This window comes from Physeter macrocephalus, unplaced genomic scaffold, assembly GCF_002837175.3.
Source record: "Physeter macrocephalus isolate SW-GA unplaced genomic scaffold, ASM283717v5 random_150, whole genome shotgun sequence".
In the NCBI taxonomy this organism is placed as follows: Eukaryota; Metazoa; Chordata; class Mammalia; order Artiodactyla; family Physeteridae; genus Physeter; species Physeter macrocephalus.
Window position 1 is genome coordinate 68374 of NW_021145436.1, and position 18106 is coordinate 86479.

Consider the following 18106-nt stretch of genomic DNA (forward strand, 5'->3'; position numbering starts at 1 on the left):
TCCCATCACCCCAACCTCTTTGCTCTTCCTCAGACACCTCAAGTTCCTTCTGGCGTCAGGGGCTTTGCCCTTCACTGTCACCTTTCTCGGGGACACTTTTCCCCCCAGCTCCTCCCCTCCTCAGTCCTCAGGTCCAGCTCAGTTTTCCCTCCTTGGGGAGGCCTCCCCTGACCACCACCTATTGAAGCCATGTCCTCGGTCATTACCTCTTCTTCAGGACAGATTTCACTCTCTGTTATTTGTTTTTTCTGTCTCCCCATTAGAAATGCAAGCTCTGTAAAAGCAGGGACCTTGTCTTTTTTTTTTTTTTTTTTTAACCTTTCATAACTGTATTCCCCAGAACCTAAAACAGCCCTGGCACCGAATCAGCCAATAAATCTTCCAGTAATGCGATGAGACAAGCAAGTGTACTTTCTCCCTAAGCATGTGCCTGTGGTTAAATGTGCACTGGTTAGGGCTGTTGTCCTGAGGGGATGAGGCCTCCAAGAATGCCGTGAGAGCACTGAGAGGCCCTCACCCTTGGCAGGTGGAGCTGTGCTCAGGGGACCACATTCCCAGTATTTAATGGGGACACAGATGCAGCTGTGAGGACCACTCTTTCTTCCATTCAGAAACGCTAAAGGGACTATATTTCCCAGAAGGCAACGGGTGTGCACCCAGCAGACAGTGAAACAGAGGGGCACACATTTCTAAGCAGCAATGGAGGTACGAGGGACCACGTCTCTCCATATGCCAAGGAGGTGGCAGCCAGGAAGTAATAAGTTCATCTCGCAGATGATCTGCCTTCAAATCTTTGGACAACCCCATGCCAAAGAGAAGAAGAAAGTTGGACAGAGATCTTTCCCAGAGTGCTCTGGAGACGAGAGAACTACGAGTCCCAGCCTCCAATAGTGATCTAGTCACAAAGCCGCCGGCCCCCACAGCAGGGAATTGGTGGAGACTTAGGCTCCACCCACTCAGGTGGCCCCATCCTCAGGCGAGTCCCACTTCTCAGTTACACTGGCTCCACCTCTGAATAGGCCCCGCCCCTTCTCAGGCACCTCCTCTTAGCTGACCACTTCTTAGTCCTCACACAAGGCTTGTTCAAATTCTGCCCTTCCCTACCAGAAGTCCACTCCAGCTGGCCCCTCCTGTGCCCTCGGAAGGTAGGCCTCTCTCTAGGCCACAGCCAGCTCCAGCCTCTGCCCCTGCCTTCCCTGTAGGCTCCTGGCTTTGACCTCTCATTGGCTGAGCCTACCTCTTTGGGGGGCCTTCATCTTTCCAGGACCACCCCCTGGATTCTTGCTTTCCAAGACTTACAGTTGGGTATGCCCACTCCCAGACCGTCCTCCTCTCTAGACTCCGCCCCTTTAGTACAGAGCAGGGGTCCTGTCCTCCCTGGCCTCCCCCCTCACCGGCTAGCCCCGCCCGTACCCTGACTCACCCCTTCCTTGACTGGCCTCTCCCCACTTCCTAGCTGCATGGTTCTACCCCTCCCTCGCCCTCTCACTTAGGACACCTCTCTTTCTAATACTCGTCCTTTCACCAGATGGTTCTGTCCTCCTTCGTTGACCTTTAGACCCCATGCTCAGCTGGCCGGGGATCTCCCTTTCCCTCAGTACCTGATACCCCTCTTTCCTGGTCCCTGTTCCTGCCTTCCTGGCTCCCGCCTCTTCTCTAGCCCTCACCCCTTTCTGAACCCCATTCCTTTTCAACTGACTCCCTCTCGCTGATCCCAGAGCCCACCCCTCACTCCGACCTTGCCATCTCAGGCGTGTCCCTTCTCGTTCCCAGTCCCCGCCCCTCACTGGCCGGCCCCGCCTCTTCCCCAGATCCCACCCCCTCCCCTGATTCACCTCTCTCGCAGCCTCTCAACTCTTCCCATAGCCTGATCACCCCGACCCTGCTTCTAGATGATTCCCCGGCACACTCCTTTCCTCCTATAGACCACGCCCCTCCAAGTCAGCCCCGCCTCTTAGACCTGACCCTTACATGTGTCCCCACCGTATCCCCGATGCTGGCCCTTAGGGCTGGCCCCGCCCCCTTAAAACCCCGCCCACCCACGACGGGCCCCGGCTCCGCCCCTCAGCCTCCGGCCCCCGCCCCGCCCGCGGGTTGCGCGCACCTTGGGCGTGAGCACGAGCGCGGCGCCGCCGTGCACGGCCACGATGGGCAGCGAGGTCTGCGCCGACAGGAAGTCAAGGATGGGCGCGACGGCGGGCGCGCGCGAGTCGTCCTCGAAGACGACGCCGTGCACCCTCAGCCCCGACAGCAGGTCGCAGAGCTGCAGCACGAGGCTGCGTGGATCCGAGCCGTTGAGCACCAGCGCCACCGGCCGCACGTCCAGGCCCGGGCTGCGCACGGCTGCCGCCACGGCCGGGCCCAGTCGCGCCGCCTCGGTCGCGTACGCGGGCCCCGAGAACACGAGCGCCACGTTGAGAGGTCGCGCCCCGCCGGTGCCCCCGCCAGGCCCGCCGGCCCCGCCCGGCCCCGGCCCCGGCCCCACCTCCGGGAACGGGCTGGCGCAGGCCAGCGCCAGCAGCAGCAGCATCTTAGCGGGGCCCCGAAGGCCGCGGGGGCCACCGGCGCCGCGCATCGCCTGCGGGCCCTGCCGGGCGGCCTCTAAGCGCGCAGGCACGCGGGGAGGGACACGGAGGACGGTGGGACGCAGAGACGGGGAGACACGGGGAGCAGAGAGAGACACGAATGAGAGACACAGAGATGGAAAGACAGAGACAGGGAGACAAGGTATAGGAAGAGATACACGGAGAAGGGGAGATACAAGGAGACAGGGACTCAGAGGTAGAAGTGAGAAAGGTTGGGGTGATAGAGGGAGAGACACGGACAGAGAGGTACAGAGGCAAAGGCAGAGATACAGAAGCAAAGGAGAGACAGAGACAGGGGGAGTGGAGGTGGGTAATGGGGACAGAGAAGATACAGTGGTAGGGAGAAGAGATAGACAAGGTAGGAAGGGGGAAGGACAATGAGACAGGACAGATGGGAAACAGACCCACAGAAATGGGATCAGAACAGGAGCAGAGAGAGAGACCCAGGAAGATAGGAAGAGATGAAAACAGTCACAGAGAGATGGTCAGGGAGAGAGAGTGATGGGGAGAAGGAGGGAGATGGAAGGAGAAACAGACAGGGATAGAGAGGCTCAGAGTAACAGAGGCAGAGAGGGAGAAGGTGGAGTGACAGATACAGAGAGGGAATGAGAGGCAGGAGAGATGCAGAGATAGATGAAGGAAGGTGGGAGACATAAGAGGAACGAGAAAGTTGGACAGAGAGAGGAAGATGGAAAGAAACCCAGGAAGACGGAGACAGAGACCCCACAGCCACCAAGAGACACGCACACAAGAGATGGAGAAACAGGCAAAATCAGAGATTGCGCGAGGAGGCAGGCAGAGCAGACAGAAAACACAGGAAGACAGAAATAGCGAGGCAAAGAGCAAGACCCCCGCCAGGGAGGTGCCCAGCACAGACATGAAAGGAAGGCCAGGAAGGCGAGTGGCAGGAGGGATCAAAAATAAAAGGAAGAAAAAGTGAAGGGGAACAAAAAAAGAGAAAGGGAAAAGGGGTCAGGTGTGTGGGGGGAGAGAAAGAGAGAGAAAAAGAAATTAGTGGGGCATCCTGCAGAGAGAATATGCCCCCCACGACCTTAGCCCTCCATTTGAGCATAACCCCCAACACATTTTTGGCCCCTTATTCCTGTCCCTGTTGCCCCATTCTCAATGAGAGCTAGAAAGAGTCATGGCCCAGTCTGAGCTGCGGGGTTGGGGGGCACAGCTGTGGAGAGCTGGGGGGAGCGGGGGTCCCTGGCTCCCAGCCCAGAGCAGTTTAGTAAATGAGAGGCAATACAGCGTCTCTTCCTGTGTCCATGTTGAATACTAGCTGCCTGGGGTGGTCAGGCTGGGAGCCCAGACTCCTGGCTCCTGGGTCTGAGGGAGGAGGGCACTGGGGGCCTGAACTCCTGGTCCTCAGGATTTAGAGCCTACAGAAGGGGCTTCTCGAAGGGGTGAGGGTCCAGACAAGGAAGGGTTCACTCTTGACTGTCAATCATGCTCCTGTCCGGTTGCCATGGTAGCACAGGCCTCTATCCACCCCACAGACAGCTAGGGTAGGGGAAAGGCCCACACCCCTTCCGCTGCCTAGAGGCCTCACCCCTCACACCCTTCCAGCCTTCCCAGGGACCCTGGGCCACTGTCTCCCTAGGGATGGGGGCAGGGGCTCCCAGCATGCCCCAATCCTGGCTCCCCCTCGCCCCTCCTCTCTGCTGCCCTTCCCCAAGCAGCTGGCTCAATCAGTGCTCAGAATAGCCCCCCTCTGCCCCAAAATAACCCACAGCTGTGGCCTGGCGCCCCCACCCCCCCCCCAGGATAACACACTCTCTCCCCCCCCTTCCTGGTGGGCTGGGCCACTGTCTCCCTAGGGATGGGGGCAGGGGCTCCCAGCATGCCCCAATCCTGGCTCCCCCTCGCCCCTCCTCTCTGCTGCCCTTCCCCAAGCAGCTGGCTCAATCAGTGCTCAGAATAGCCCCCCTCTGCCCCAAAATAACCCACAGCTGTGGCCTGGCGCCCCCACCCCCACCCCAGGATAACACACTCTCTCCCCACCCTTCCTGGTGGCTACTCACCCCTTCAGCCCCTCCTCTGCCTCTCTCAGACTCACCCCTGCCTGGCCTCTGGCCTTGGGGACCCCGGGATCCTAATTCCTGCTGAAGCCCAAGAAGGCAGCTCCAGCCCCACCCTTCTTAGGAGGCTGGATGCCCAGTTCTCTCCTGTGAGGGATTTGGGAGGGCAGTCTCCCACCCCTCCAGGGACAGATAGAGAAGCAGTATCCCCAGCCACTGAGGAACTCTGGTGTTCCAACCCCCCAAACCTACACCCCCAGGGATCACATTGTCCGGGCCTCCAATCTCCATCTCCTCATGAGTCTCCGTCCCCACTTCCATCCCCAGGGGGCCAAAGAGTCCAGACCACCATCCCTTCCCCATCAGGGGCTCAGGATACTGAGCCCCGAGCCCCCTTCTCCCTCAGACACAGAAGCCCTATTCTCCAACTTCTCCCATAGACTCGGGAGTCCTGGCTGTTGGGCCCCCTCCTTCCCCAGAACCCAGGAGTCCCAGCTCACTCCTGCCCCCTACTCAGGAATCCGGCTGCCCAGCCTCCTTTATGCCCAGGACCCAGGAATCCGGGCCCATAGCCCTCTCCTCCCTTAACGGACCCCTTTTGGTCTCAAGCCCCATTTGTCCCAGCATCCTGGGCACCCCCCAGCTCCAGTCGCCCCGAGTCACCCCGCTCAGGTCCTATGCACAGTACAGCCTGTCCCTCAGCTGAGGAGGAGGAGGGTGCAGAGATTCCTGGTGTGTCCCTGTCTCCATCACTCCCCCCCCATCCATCACAGAAGAGAGGAGAGGCCACTTCGATCAACAGCCCGCCCCCCCACCTTCTCGTCGTGCTGCAGACGGCGTCCCGTTCCCCCCCCCCACCCCTGTTCTCTCCCCACCCTAATCCTGGTGCTTGGAAGAGGCTAGAAGGGTATTCCAGAACCTTGAGGAAGGGATGGTAGCTTGGGGCGAGGGGTGCCAGGGCCTGGATGCTCTCAAGGTCCTTGGCAGAGGTATTAATAGCAGACTCACAGCCGAGGAGGGAGGGGAGATGGAGAGGAGAGAGGGAGGAGGACAGGCCGAGGGGGGAGACTGATGCGGGCCGGGGGTTGGGGCCCAGAGGGAAGGTGAGATGGAGAGATGGGGGATAGAGAGGGAGATGGGGCGTCAGGTGTGTGGGGCTGGGAGAGGGATCAAAGTGTCAGAAATGGGGGGTTAGGAGACCTGAGGTGTAGAGACCTGGGGAAAAGGGCCCAGGGAGGGAGAAGGAGATAGGGGGCAGAGAGCCCCCCAGAGACCCCTGTTCCCCATTCAATCCCCGTCCTTCCCGGAGGCCCCTGGCCAACTTTCTCTGTCCTAGATCTGGGGATCCGCGTTCCCACCCCCACCCCTGCATCCCCTACCCCAGCCTTACCTTTTCATGACCCTGTTCTGTGGGGGGTATTGCGAGGGTGCCAGGAACGGAACCAGAGTCCAGCGACCCGAAGATTCGGCGGAGGGCTCAGGGAGCCGCGGAGGGGGTTGGGGGGGGGCAGGCCCTGGGGCGGCGGCGGTGGCGGGGACCTCCTGCCCGTCCCTGGCTCCGGTTCTCCCTCCTCTTCTTCGGTCCGTCCTGCCCTGTCTGTCCCCCAAGGTTGCGGCCACTCAGACTAGGCGAGGACGCTGCTACACATGTTGCGCTGGAAGTTGGGCCCCGGACATTGCGGAGGCTGTCGGGGTGTCCTCTCGCTGCCCCGACCCCGTGGGGATCCCCCCTCCGCCCACCCGGGGTGCCCCCCTCTGCCGCTTCAGCCCCGGCTCCTCCCCCCCGTCCATGTGTCCGGTCCCGCCTCTCCCTGGCTCATTCGCATCCCCCCCCTTTGTGCCCTAGCGCTCCCCACCTCCCGCTTCTGTATCTGTCTGTCTGTCTGTCTGGGTCACCTCTGAAGCCGGTGGCTTGTGTGTGTGTGTGTGTGTGTGTGCGCCTGAGGGGCGGAAGACTGCCTGTCGGGGGGACTGCTCGCCCCTTCCTCGCTTGGCCACCTCCAGACGACCCCCCCGTTCCCGCACTCTTAAATACAGGCAGAAACACACACCATACACACACGCACCACCTCACTTCCCTGGGATTCCCCTCAACACCCCCGGAGCTTGGGGAGCGACACACACACACACACACACACACACACACACACACACCCCACACACACACACACACGGGGGTCTGATGGGGCCGGGCTGCCACTGCCGTCAGGGGCCGTTCGGACAGACAGGAGGACACAGGCAGCCGGGGACGCCAGAAGCCCGGCCGGACGAAGGCAGGAGGAACAGAGCCCAGGTACACACCATCCATCCGGGTTTGGGGAGGGGCTCGGAGGGAGGAAACTGGGGGGGCTCGCGACACCCAAGCAGGTGGCTCAGGGTCGAGACGGACAGACAGACCCCTCCCTCCCTCCCTCAGCCGCCGCAGCCCTTACAGACACACCCCCCCCCTCCATCAGCCCAGCCCCAGACACCCGGACACACAGATCCTCACCGGGCAGATGCCAGACGCACGAGAGATCCCTGGGGGCCGGGCGGACCCACCCGGGCCCACACCCCACCAGCTGGGCACCGGTGGCCGTGGGAGGCTGTGGGCGGAGGGCGGCGGCCACAGCTTGGAGGAGCTGGAGCGGGAGGGATTCGCACACTCGCTCTGTTCTCACACACACACACACACACACACACACACACACACACACCCGCTCGGGATGTGATTAACATTCAGTCCCCGTCCGCCCCTGCCGGGAGACCCACAGCCCCCCCTCTTGGCCTCCCTGGGGACCCCTCCTCCTGCCAGGGCTGGGGGAGGGGGCCACCCCCCTCCCCAGCTCCCAGCTTCTGCCTTCCTCCTGGGACAAGAGAGTGAGGGGCTGCAAATAAAACGGGGAGGAAGGGGTGGGGAGCAGGCAGGGACTCAGGCCCCGACACTGAGACATCAGATTGGGACCTGGACTCCAGAGCCCAGGGGCTGCCGCCCTCTGCCCCCTCCCCACTTTGAGGCTGTGAAGCAGGAGGCCATTCCCAGACTTGGTCTCCGCCATGCTAGGACCCATCTTTTGGCTTCTATTGCCCCGGAAGGCCAGGCCTGCAAACTAGGTCTCCATCATGAAGCCAGGAGTCCAGGCTCCCAGCCCCCTCCTCCCTCAGACCCAGAAATTCAAGTCCCCAGCCCCCTTCTCCTCCAGGACCCAGGAGTCCCGGCCCCCAGTCCCCTCCTCCCTCAGACCCAGGAGTCCAAGCCCCTAGCTCCCTTCTCCGCTGCTACCCAGTAATCTGGGCCCCCTCCTCCAGGCCTGAGTCCCTTTTAGGCACTCAGACAAACTGATCCCTTAACACAAACCACCCTCAGCGGCCCACAAATCCAAGACTGATGGATGTCACCCTCAGGCACCCAATCCATCCAGCAATCTGAGGAAACTAATACCTCTGTACCCCTTCTTTTACTGACGGACCCTGATGTCCATCACCCGTGGGTACTCAGACATCCAGGAGGAAAGCAGTGTGTGTCCCCTCCTAGACACAGCCTGTTCCCCCCCAGACAGAGCCTGTTCCTGGCCCTCAAGGCCAGCTGTCCAGCTCCTGCCCTTCCTGCTAGAGAGGCTAAGCCCAGCGCTTCTATAAAGTGCTGTGGTGGAGTGTGGCGCAGGACACCTGGGCTCCTGAGGGTGTGTATGTATGCCTGTGAGGGGGCAGCTCCGGAGGAGGGGCTGGGGCCAGAGCTGTGGGCTGCTGACTCCAGGGTCTGGGAGAGCAGGAGTGAAGCCTTACATTTCTGAAAAAGAAGAGACTGGGCACATGAATTTGTGGGTCCCAGAGGGAGGAAGGGATTGTGCATCTAGCTTCCTGGGTCTAGGATGCTTGAGACACAAGATTGTTGCGTGGGACCCTAAGTCCCAAGGAAGGGGGGCTAGACTCGGGTCTGAGGGAGGAGGGGCTGGGGTCCTGGACTCCTGGGTCCTGGGGGAGGAGGGGGTTGAGGTCCTGGACTCCTGACTCCTGGGGGATGAAGGTGCTGGAGACCCAGACTTCTGAGTCTGAGAGAGGGACTGGGGGCTGCTCTCTTGTCTTTTGAGTGGATTGGAGCTGGAGGACCCTGAAAAGCCAGCCTCTGGGTCCCTGTCTAGGATTTTTAAAGCTAAGAGACCTGCCTCCCGAATCGCTGTCAAGGGCAGAATCTGTGCGGCTGGGCTGCAACCTTTACAGAGGCACAGACTGCTTGGGGGAACTGGTGCCGGATTTGCGAGTTTCCGATCCCAGCGACCCCGCAAGTTCCTAGGAGGCGGCCTTGCGGGGGTAAATTCGGAGCCAACTCTGCAAGCGGGGAGGTGCGAGGTAGGGGGCGCCGGAGAGCCGGGACTCCGCCCTCGGGGGTGGAGCCTCCCGCCAGGACTCCTCCCCATCCCACCCGCCTCCCTCTTCCTAGCTTTGGCTCGGTCACCAGCTCCGGCCTCGGCGCCCCCGCCCAGAGCCCCCTCCCCGGAGCGGAGCCCACCCGAGGGCACCTCTCCCGCCCCCCAGCCCAGCCGCCCGGCCAGAACAGCAGCCCCGGGGGGCAGCCCCCCTCCAGCCTGACTCCCTCCAGCCCAGCCCTGCCAGATCCCCTCAACCATGAATCTCTTCCGATTCCTGGGAGACCTCTCCCACCTCCTAGCCATCATCTTGCTGCTGCTCAAAATCTGGAAGTCCCGCTCGTGTGCCGGTGAGACGCCCAGCGGGGCCGGAGAAGGGGGGAGAGTGCGGGAGACATTCCAGGACTCGGGGAAGGGTTTGGAGGCATAGGGGGACGGTCCCTCCCCGCCACTGCTTGCTGGGGATCCCCCTTCCAGGTCCGGGGTCACCAGGGGGTCAGCTCCTTTCTCCAAACTGGGGATGCATCCAGTTTGGTGGGGGTGGCTCCAGGAACCCAATTCAGCCTCCCCCGGCCCCTATCTGGGTGGCCTTAGGGTTCCCAGGGCTGGCAACAGGGAGCTGTGGCAGGCAGGGAGGCGGCTGGGAGTTGGTGACGTGGACTGTGGCCGCCAGAAAGGGAGCGGGAGGTAGGCGACCTGTTCCGGAGGGCTGAGGTCGAGTGGGGTCCTCTCGAGGCTCCACCTTGGATCCGGACTGTGGGAGGACCCTGAGGGGGCCGGAGGTGGCCACGAGGCCTAGCCTGGGACAGAGCCTCGGGCTGGAGTAGCTTTGGGGCCGGGCTGCCCCCTGGCTGTGGGCCGTGGGAAAGGGCCCTGCTTAGGCCGGCGGGGCTGGGGAGGCCTCCAGGGACAGCTGCACTCCAGAACCCCTCTGGCTCGCCCGGGACCCTGGGCCTCGGTTTATTGGCCGTGCAGCCCACCTTCAGCCTCCCCCATCCCCATTTCTCTGGACCACAGGGATTTCGGGGAAGAGCCAGGTCCTGTTTGCTGTGGTGTTCACTGCCCGCTACCTGGACCTCTTCACCAACTACATCTCTCTCTACAACACGTGCATGAAGGTAAAGACTTTTCCTAACCTGCCGGGCCCTCCTGAGGGGGGAGCCAGGGAGGGTCCGAGGGAGGAGGGAATGTGGGTCCCAGACTTTTGGGTCTGAGGGAGGAGGGGGCTAGGGGTCCAGACTGCTAAGCCTGAGGGAGGAGAGGCTGGGGGCCTGGACTCCTGGGTCTGAGGCGGGGAGGGGCTGGGTCTAAGTCTACTGGGGGCTTGGACCCTGTGCTTGGAGCTGAAGCACCCTCCTCATCCTCCCCTTCGACAGGTGGTCTACATCGCCTGTTCTTTCGCCACGGTCTGGATGATTTACAGCAAGTTCAAAGCCACTTACGATGGGAACCACGACACGTTCCGAGTGGAGTTCCTCGTTGTTCCCACGGCCATCCTGGCGTTCTTGGTCAACCATGACTTTACTCCTCTAGAGGTAGGCCACCTGCAGGGTCTGTAGTGGTGGGGTGGGCTGTGGGAGAACAGCAGCTGACAGTGGACCCACTCAGAGGCTTCCTTCTGTAGGGTTTGCTCAGACTTCCTTCTTTTAGGACATAAAGTTCAAAACAGGGGCTCTGGAGTCAGATGATAGTAATGTAACAGCGGCAGCACTCACTATGTGCCAGACGCTGCTCTCAGCATTTCACATACATTAACTCATTACTTTTCACAGCAGCCCCATTTTATAGATGAGAAAACTGAGGCTTAGGGAGTTGAAATGACTCTTCCAAAGTCACTGGCCTAATGAATAGTTTCAGGAGTTGGGAACGGGGCTCTGGGGGGCCAGGCTACTTGGGTTTGGATCTGTTACTTTCTATTAACATGACCTTGAGCATGGAACTTGACCTTTCTGTGCCTCAGTTTCCCTATTTGTAAAGTCGAGATCAGGTCACTGTGAGGATTTACTGAGATTAGAGAGCATCACCCAGTGGTTAGACACAGAGACTCCAGAACCAGAGAACTGGGGTTTGAAGCCCACTTAGCAGCTGTGAGACTTTGGGCAAGTCATGTAATTTCTCTGTGCCTCAGTTTTCTCATCTGTGAAATGGGGATAATCAGTTCCTACTTCATAGGCTTTGATGAGGGGTTAATATTGGTAAAGCACAGTGTCTGGCAGTAAGTAGGAAGTGCGGTCCTTGTTTGTTCAGTGCCTGCAGTGTTTAGGACCATGTGGATCCTTTTACTCCTAAACGTTAGCTGTCATGGTTTTTATCGCATGGCATTTTAGTGGGACCTGTACAAATTCCTGGGAGGAATTTTGAGAGGGCCTTTGCTAAATCTGTGATCTGCCTCCTGGGGCTGGTAGGAATCAAATTCAGAGCAGTCTTTCCTCCCCCAGGACCACTCACTCCTGCCTTGTGAGAAGCTGGCCCTGGGACTTCCCTGGCAGTCCAGTGATTAAGACTACACACTTCCAAGGCAGGGGGCACGGGTTCGATCCCTGGTCGGGGAACTAAGATTCTGCAAGCCGCCACTGAGCAGCCAGATGTGATGATGTTTTCAACACAAGCCACAATTCAGGAGTTTTCCTGAGGGATCTCACTTTACAATTTTGGCTACAGATTCCAGATCTATTTCTAAAAGCACCCTGCAGGCTAGACAAATCTGACTGAGGGTGACTTTGACGCAGGGGTCCCAGAAATGTCAGAGGGAGGCTGCACTGCACTATGGCAGGAAACCCAAGCTTGGCTGCAGGGCCTGGACTTTGCAAATTTATCATCAGCATCACCTTGCATGGAGCACCCACGGAGCTGGGCCCATTTTGCAGATGGGGAGACCGAGGCTGGGGGAAGGCAGTGGGGCTTGCTCCAGGTGGAGGAGGCCGGACCAGGACCCAAGATTCTTTATTTTTTAATTTTTTAAATTTTTAAATTTTTTTATTTTTTTTTTTGACCCAAGATTCTTGACTCCAGCTTGTGTGGTTCCCTCATTCAGAGCGGGGGAGGTCACTTGTGCAAAGTATTGGCACCGATTGTGTGTCCTACTCTGAGCTGGCCATTCCAAATCCGTCATCATCCCGTCTGATCCCTCGGCCTCCTGGGGAAGTGGACATCCTTATCCCTATTTCTTGGAGGACTGAGGTGAGGCTCAGAGGGGAGACCTCACAGAATTTGAACCCAGGTCTGCCTGCTTTCGAAGCCCATGCTATGAATAGGTGCATGCTGAAAAATTATTTTTTAATCATAGAAGGAAACAATTCTTTAAAAATTCAGACGTCACAAAAAGATAAAGTAAAATGCAACAGACCTTCTCTCTCCTCTTATGTCATGATTCTACTCCCCAAGGCTAACAATCAGCATGTATCAATTTAATGGGTATGTTTCCCGAGAGCCTCAACTAACCTGATATACTAAGAACCTCGCTGGTGGATTCTGAGTAATTATGGGAACAAGCCCTGAAGTCTAGCTGCCTGGGTGGGAATCTGTTTCCCACATCTTAGCTGTGTGGCCTTGGACGAGTTACTGATCCCGTGGGCCTCAGTTTCCTCATCTGTATAAGGGGGATAACAATAGGACTTACCTCATAGGGTTAAGGCATTAGCCAGTTAATACCCATAAGGTGCATAGAACAGTGCCTTGGATGTAGTAAATGCTATATAGGGGCTTCCCTGGTGGCGCAGTGGTTGCGCGTCCGCCTGCCGATGCAGGGGAACCGGGTTCGCGCCCCGGTCCGGGAGGATCCCACGTGCCGCGGAGCGGCTGGGCCCGTGAGCCATGGCCGCTGGGTCTGCGCGTCCAGAGCCTGTGCTCCGCAACGGGAGAGGCCACAACAAAGGAAGGCCCGCATAACACAAAAAAAAAAAAAAAATCATCTTTGGACTTCCCTGGTGGCTCAGTGGTTGAGAATCCGCCTACCAATGCAGGGGACATGGGTTCGTGCCCCGGTACGGGAAGATCCCACGTGCCGCAGAGCAGCTGGGCCCGTGAGCCATGGCCGCTGAGCCTGCGCGTCCGGAGCCTGTGCTCCGAAAGGGGAGGGCCCGCAGCAGGGGGAGCACCGCATCCCAAAAAAAAAAAAAAAAAAAAAAAAAAATGCTATATAAACGTCAGTTCTTAGGAGTACATCCTGATGGTCCCCACTTCCTTCCCACAAACCAAAACAACCCAGGAGGAACCACACCTGCCAGCTGGCTTTGTTGTCTGAGCGGAGGTTTCGGTGGGTCTACAGATCACAAGTCACCCCAGGTGGGACTTTCAGGGAGCTGAGGACTGAAAAGGGGCCGACAGCTGTCTGCCATCTCTTCGTCTCTCCCTCCTGTGATGCCCTGTCCTGCTCACGAATGATGCTTGTTATTGCTCCCTAAATGGTGGCCTGTGACAAGCACTTGGGGACCTTGCTTCCAATCGCAGATGCATTCATCCAGGCATCGAATATGTGCCAGGCACTGTGCCAGGCGCTGGGCCCACAGGGTGCCCAAGATGTAGGCTCCTGGGCCTCGTGGAGCTCACAGTCTGGTCAGAGCTGCCAGGAAGAAGATAAGACAGGGGATGTGACCATCCAGGGGGAAGGATGGTCAGGGAGGACCTCTCTCAGGAGGCGACTGATGAGCTGAGGTTGGAAGGAGGTGGAAGAGGCAGAATGTGACTGTCTGGGGGAAGAGCTGAAGGAACAGCAAGTGCAAAGGCCCTGGGGCAGGAAGGAGCATGGTGTGTTGGAGGACCAGATGGAAGGCCCAGGTAGTTGTAGCCTGGAGGGCGAGGGGAGGGAGTAGAAGATGAAGCTGGATCGAGGAGGGCCTTGAAGGCCAAGGTTAGGAACTTGGGTTTTATTCTGGATGTGATAAGAAGTAGCTACAAGAGGGTTTTAAGCCAGGGAGTGACACAGTCTGATTTCTGTCTCTAAAGATTGCACATTGAATGTCGCCCCTACCAGGGCAGGAAAATCATCCCTTTTTTTGGCGGGGGGGGGTGGCTGTGCCACGTGGTTTGTGGGATCTTAGTTCCCCAAACGGGGATTGAACCCGGGCCCTCAGCAGTGAAAATACGGAGCCCTCACCACTGGACCGCCAAGGAATTCCCAAAATCTTCCCCATTTTAGAGATGAGGAAGCAGAGGCTCCGAGAATCTGGGTCTCTTGCCCAAGATCTCATAGAAGGGACATCTCACAGCCCAGATCCCAACCTGGGCCGCCCTTGGGAGAGGCGTAATTGCACAGTGCTCACAAACACTGGCTCAGAAGCCTTGGTTCGAATCCCATCTCTGCCGCCTCCTAGCCACGTCCTGGGCAAGTCTCTTACCCTCTCTGGGCCTCAGTTTCCTCATCGGTGGAAGGGGATGCTGGGAATTCCCTGGTGTTCCAGTGGTGAGGACTTGGTGTTTTCACTGCCGGGGCCCAGGTTCCCTCCCTGGTCGGGGAACTAAGATCGCTCAAGCTTTGCGGCACAACCAAAAAACAAAACAACAAAAAAAGGGGGAGGCTGATAACAGTACCTCCCTCATGGGGTCATCGTGGGGATTAAATGAGAGAGTACAGGTGGCGCAGGAAAGCGGCGTCTGGCACACAGCGAGTGCCCGGCAGGCGTCGTGGTACCTGTCACCCACTCTCCAACATCACTGCGCCTGTAACCACGATGTCTGCCATCCTCACCCTTCTCTTCTGCCCTGTCCCCTCCCGCCTCGTCCTGCTCTCTGCTCCCACGCCCCGGCCTCCCCGCAGATCCTCTGGACCTTCTCCATCTACCTGGAGTCCGTGGCCATCCTGCCGCAGCTGTTCATGGTGAGCAAGACAGGCGAGGCGGAGACCATCACCAGCCACTACTTGTTTGCGCTGGGTGTCTACCGCACGCTCTATCTCTTCAACTGGATCTGGCGCTACCACTTCGAAGGCTTCTTCGACCTCATCGCCATCGTGGCAGGCCTGGTCCAGACGGTCCTCTACTGTGATTTCTTCTACCTCTACATCACCAAAGGTAGCCAGCGTGGGGGGCCGGCTGGTAGGGAGCCTGCTCCTTCCCCAGCTCCCACCCTCCCTGGGGCCCCAGCTTCATCTCCCCAGCCCTGTATCCCGCGAGGGAAGATAGGACAAAGAGAGGGGCAGGGGTGGCCTCTGACTTTTCCTCTCTTGGAATGTGTCCTAAGCCCTCCTCCTGCCCCAAGGTTCCAGATCCACAGTCTTTCAGTCTCACACCCGTAACAGATCCAGAATTCCCGTCTCCCAGGCCCCGGCAGCGCTCAGAGAAGGGAGGGCCTCCTCTCTACTCATGGACCTCTGTCCTTACCCTCAGGGACTCAGGCCCACCAAGATTCATTCATTCATTCAACCAACAAATGTATGGAGCACTCTCTATGTCCCTGGCCTGGGCTAGGCTCTGGGGATACAACCTTCGGAGAAAAGATGGACAAGGCCCTCCCCTCCCTTTGTATTGTAGTCGGGGAGGTGGTGAATAAACTAGAGAGATGATCGCCGACAGTGAGAAGGGCAGTGACAGAAAGAAACCAGGGATGTGTTGGTGAACAATGGTGGAGGGTGAGGGGGTTACTTTACATGGAGGGGGTGTGGTCGGGGGAGGCCTTTTAGAGATGATGATTAAAAGCAAAGACCTTTGAAGTTCAGTCCGTCAGTGTGAAGGGAAGAGGAGACAGGAGGACAGAGGCCTGAAGGCAGCCGCGCCCCCTGAGGATTAAGGCTGGGAGGGCAGAAGCGGGTGGTCTCGCCCAGCCAGCCCTGCCAGGCCCTCTGACCCCAGCGCGCCCCGAGAGCCAAGGCCTCCAGCCCTTCCAGGGTGGAAGAAGAGCAGCCAGCATTAGGAGAAATGGGGCCTCCTCCGGGGCTCCATGGCTCAGCCCCTAGGCCGGGAGCCTGGTCCCCGGCCCCACCCCCAGCTGATAATCCGGAGTCCTGGGGCTGCCCCGCTGCATCTCTGCCCAGCCCAGCATCCAAGCCCCTGCTGTGGGCGTGGGAGGCTGTCCCCTCCGCGAGGGACCCCTTGGTCATGCCCACCCCCCTTTCTCTCCTCCCAGTCCTCAAGGGGAAGAAGCTGAGTTTGCCGGCGTAGCCCTGGTCCTCGCCATCCCTCTCCGGGGCAGCTGCGAGAGGCAGAGGAAGGCGACGAAAGACGAAGAGCCTTCCCATCCAGGGGAACTTTTTTAAGAACCCACCTCTCGGTACTCCCCAGCCCTGCTCCTGCCGGGTTTCAGGGGGCAGTGGAGGACCCAAGTCTTGGGGGAGCTCAGGACCTGGGCTGTTTGTAGTTTTTTTGCCTTTTAGAGAAGGAAAAAAAAAAAAAAAATCTTTCCACTATTTAGGTTTTGATTCTGATGACTCCTTTCTTTTCTACTCTCTGCCCCCAATTTTTATAAACTGTTTTCGAGTGTCCTGTGGGGCACGGCGGGGCTGGAGATCTTTTCCCTCCCCCGAGCCCCTTGGCTTCCTTCTGGATCCTAACCCCTCAGCCCCACCCGTTGCCAAACACTAAATCTGCCGACACCCGCCTGCCAGACCTCCCACCGTTGCCATGGACACAACCCCCATCCCCCCCCCAAACTTCTGCATTGGGGAGAGGGAAGAGGGGAGGGAAGTTCTCCCCTGATTTTTCATAATATTTTCCAGAGTTTGGGTTTTTTGGTCATGTCCTTGTTTTTTGGCAATTTAGGGGCGCATGGGAAGGGGGTTGGCCCGAGGGTCACCGTGGCTCTATGGTCACGTTTTTGTACAGAATTGATGGTTGATTCTTTGTTCTCTTGAAATAAACTGAGGAAAACGATGCCTCTCTTTTGCTACTCCTTGCCCTCTCTCTGGTGTTTGTGGGGTCCGCCCAGCACCCCGGCCCCTCTCTCTGCTTCTGCTTTATCCCGTCTACCATCCGCAGGCGATCCAGGCCTGGGAGGAGCAGGAAGATGAGAAACTGGGCTTCCTGAGACTCTGAGCTGCACCCTGACTCCTCATGACTCCACCAGGGAAGAGGTTTTGGAGGAAAAAAATCTCGAAGATTCTTCTTATCTTGGCACAGAACTTCCCTGACAACTCTCCCTAATCTAAGGGTTGCAGAGGACAACCTCCAAGAGCCTGTGATTTGGAAGTCACCAAGGGACAGCCCCCGACCCCCCATTATTTTGTATTGTATTGAACTGCTTTATGTTTTCTTTAAAAAAAAAAAAAAAATGGAATTGGTTGCCAGCCTTTAAAAACCAGATTTTCACATTAAAATCGGGGTTTCTGGCTTCTCTTGAAGAAAACCCCGTCAGTCTGACAATGCCGGGTCCTCGTGTCTGGGTGGCAGCAGGTGGCTGGAGTGAATGGCTGGGACATGAGCTTCCCCTCCCTCCACCACCAAGTCCCCAGGACTTGGCTGAGGGGTTGATACCATCTCTTACTGGGCTGACGCTGTTGTTTTGTGGTTTTGTGACGTTCAAAGGAAAGTCAAATCTTTTCCATGTTTCCCTCCAGATTGGCTTCACACCTGGCCTGTTTCCTTCATTTGGTTTACTTGCTTGGCCCTTGTAACCTTTCGGAGTTTTGCCCCGATTTCGCCAAATGCCCTACATGTCTGCTGAAACCTTCCTTAGCCGCCTCCAGTTCTCCCGTAGGATGGCTCTGGAAGCTTCAGGAGGCAGGTAGCTGGCGTTTCCGAGCGTTTCATAAGCGCCAGGCAATTTGCGTTACACGGGTGAGCTTGTGGGACCCTCAGAGCACGCTCACTTCGTTGCTTAGGAAATCGAGGCTTAGCCGGGTGAGCACCAGAGGTGGGGTTGGTACCCTGGCTTCCTGCCGCTGGATCCTGTATGTTTAGCCACTGCTGTGGGGTTTTTCAAAGGTTTCTTTCTCTCTTCCTTGTAAGCTAAGGCAACGGACCTTCTGTTTAGAGGAATTTGTCCAGAAGCCTCATATGGAAAATGCAGGAGCAGGGCTGCTTGGGTTGATTCAGGGTCGGGAGGGGGCACCTCTTTGACCGCAGCCCTCAAACCATCAATCTAAATCTGGTCCAAGTCTCTAGTTTGACAGCCAGCCCCGCTCAGGCCCAGAGAGATTAAGTGACACGGCCCAGGTGATGCAGCTATTGACGGAGTGAGGACCAGAGCTCTGGGTCCTCCCGTTTCCCGTGCCGGAAACCTG

At 58.2% G+C, this 18106-nt stretch overlaps 2 protein-coding genes across 2 annotated transcripts in view; one reads left to right on the plus strand and one right to left on the minus strand.

Moving 5' to 3' along the window:
* Positions 1 to 2575, minus strand: part of GRIN2D (glutamate ionotropic receptor NMDA type subunit 2D) — a 28086-nt gene extending 25511 nt beyond the window's left edge. Inside the window, exon 1 of the mRNA XM_024132647.1 lies at positions 2105 to 2575. Within this exon, the coding sequence (XP_023988415.1) occupies positions 2105 to 2575 (471 nt within the window). The remainder of the gene's footprint in view (positions 1 to 2104) is intronic.
* A 6429-nt stretch (positions 2576 to 9004) lies between these two features.
* KDELR1 (KDEL endoplasmic reticulum protein retention receptor 1) lies at positions 9005 to 16773 on the plus strand. The gene is made up of 5 exons (XM_007112364.3): positions 9005 to 9305; positions 9973 to 10073; positions 10332 to 10490; positions 14711 to 14963; positions 16015 to 16773. Exons 1-5 carry the CDS (start codon positions 9215 to 9217, stop codon positions 16047 to 16049), a joined length of 639 nt encoding a protein of 212 aa, XP_007112426.1. The 5' UTR covers positions 9005 to 9214; the 3' UTR covers positions 16050 to 16773.
* Positions 16774 to 18106: the final 1333 nt, after the last annotated feature.